The sequence below is a fragment of the Chondrus crispus genome, genomic scaffold (genome assembly GCF_000350225.1).
Source record: "Chondrus crispus Stackhouse genomic scaffold, scaffold_111, whole genome shotgun sequence".
NCBI lineage: Eukaryota > Rhodophyta > Florideophyceae > Gigartinales > Gigartinaceae > Chondrus > Chondrus crispus.
The window spans coordinates 70,239-72,537 of record NW_005178949.1 but is presented as its reverse complement, the minus strand read 5'-3'; the positions used below and the strand labels follow the sequence as shown (position 1 = coordinate 72,537).

General features: G+C 64.2%; 1 protein-coding gene across 1 annotated transcript; it reads left to right on the top strand.

Moving 5' to 3' along the window:
- Positions 1–792: 792 nt before the first annotated feature.
- On the top strand, positions 793–1,827 carry CHC_T00001744001 (hypothetical protein). The gene has a single exon (XM_005712637.1). The coding sequence runs from the start codon at positions 793–795 to the stop codon at positions 1,825–1,827; it is 1,035 nt and encodes a 344-aa protein (XP_005712694.1).
- The last annotated feature ends 472 nt before the right edge of the window (positions 1,828–2,299 follow it).

Sequence of the window (2,299 nt, the reverse complement as noted above, 5' to 3'; positions counted from 1 at the left end):
GCCGCCGAGGCCGGGCAGCCCTTGTGGGTGGCCGACGCCAGACGCGGCGGCGACGAGTGGGCAAGCATGTGCGCCGAAGGCGGCGTGAGCACGGTCATGGCCGTGCCGGTCCGCGCCGGCGGCGCAAGGGTGGTGGCGATGTGGCACGCAGACGATGACATGGTGAGGTTTGCGGGCGGGGTCAAGCCGTACGCGGAGGGCGGGGTGGGCAGGGCGGTTCGGTTGGCGGGGGTGGTGGAGGAGGTGTGGGGGGGCGGCGGGGCGTAGGTGCGTAAGTTTGTGAAGTTGTACAGTACTGTAAGATGGGTGAGACGGGCTGACACTGTAAGATGTGCTGGACACTGGGCGGCATTCCGTTTTTGGTCCGGTGTCAGGCTTTGTGGTGCAATAGTCATTGCTGGCGTAGGCAGAATTGGGGAGTCCGGCCACTTGGACGGCCCACGGCGGGGCACGGCTGCACCACTCGGAATGCTCGCCCAATGCGCGCGACACACGCGCTCCACGTGTTGAATAAATGCCAAGTGGCGGAACGAGATGTCATCCTGACGTCCGCCCGTTTATGGAAAGATGCTGTCCTGGAAGCGATGTCCAATCTCCGTTTCCCCTGTAATGGCCCCTTTTCCTTCCCACTTAAAGGCCGCGCTACACTCCCTGTTGCCCGTTTACCAGCATCCCCCATCCCCCCCCGTCGTCCGCCGGCCCCTCCTCACCACCACCCCCCCACTCCCCCCCCCCCCGTCACCCCCTCCCTGCGACGCCCTGTCCATCGGTACGCCGCCCGCAAACCCCGCCATGGCTCTGCATAAATCTCACTCGGCCTCGCGCCCGCTGTGCTTCGTCATGGCCCTGGCTGGCCTAGCGCTGCTCCTGTTCGGCCTTCTCTTCAACCTGGGATCGCACATGCTGCCGGTCGCCTCGTGCCCCCCGCCGCGCGTGCGCGTGTCCACGGAGCGCAAGGCGAAACCGCTGCCGCGCTGCGCCAAGCCCAACGCCGACGGCGTCGTGCCGCGCGCCAAGACCTTCCTCATAGTCTTTATGGGCAACTCGGCGTCCACCGCCATCTCGCTCGACCTGCGCAACCACCCGGACGTCCACATGGACGTGCTGGAGATGGTCGACCTGCCGGGCTACGACAACACCACGGAGGCCCTCGCGCACGTCCGCCGCTTCTTCGACGAGGGCATCGCCATGGGCAAGATCCCGGGCTTCAAGATCCGCCCCAAGCACATCCTCGCCATGCGCGAGGAGTGGGCCGCCCTCGCGCGCGAGTACGACACCCACCTGTTTTGGCAGTACCGGAAGAACACGCTCAAGAGCGCGCTGACCAGCTACATCAAGTACGAGGTGGCCGGCGGCGACAACGTCAACGTGGGCGGCATGAAGAAGAACGTGTCGATAGAGGAGCGGTGCCAGATGGGCAAGGGATGCAAGCATCACATCGACGTGGACTCGTTCTACGCGCGGCTGCGCGGGCAGCTGGACTGGACAAACACGGTGACGGAGGCCGTGCGGGTAATGGACGACGCGCGCGGGTGCGTTTGGGAGGCGCCGTACGAGGAATACCTCGAGGACCGCGAGACGTTCAACACCAACATGCAGCGGTTCTTGGGCATCAAGGAGATGGCCGTCAAGCAGGAACGGTGGAAGGGCACCGGCGACGGGGTGTGCGACGTCGTCGAGAACTGGGATGAACTGTGCGAAAAGCTGTACGGCTGCGTGATCTGGCAGCCGCTGCTGGAGGACCCTAAGAACGGGTGCTTCTGCAACACGTTCGGCACGGGCACCGACGCCTACTGCCGGACGGACAAGGACCGCAAAAAAAAATAGAGAGTGAGCGAGAGAGAGAGAGAGAAAGAGAGAGAGAAGTTTGGGGTGGAAGCTAGGGGCATTTTTTTTTGGGTAGGGGGCAGCAAGTGTGGGGCTTTTCGTGTCGCGGACGCGGTGGTAGGTTTTGGTAATTTTTAATAGGGGACATGTAAAACGAATTAGGCCTTGGACTCGCCGTGGGTTGCGCGGGCTCCGTGGCTGGTCGTCCCGACGAGCTTGGCCGACCACCAGATGGCCCAGACCCAGCCGACGATGGTGACGGCCAGCAGCAGCTGCAGCAAGCCGACCATGATGGTGTCGCACGAGCAGTGCGGGCTGAGGCACGCGGAAATCATGGTGCCGATGCCCGGGAAGAAGATGTTGATGACCAGGATGAGCTTGGCTTCGCCCTGTGGGGGGGGGGGGGGGGGGTTACGAGCGGCCCCGGGGGGGCAAAAGGGGGGCGGCGGCCTTGAAACCCCTACCCGAAAAA

Excerpts from the sequence above, each read along its gene's own strand:
- CHC_T00001744001 (XM_005712637.1), top strand. The coding sequence starts at position 793 with ATGGCTCTGCATAAATCTCACTCGGCCTCGCGCCCGCTGTGCTTCGTC.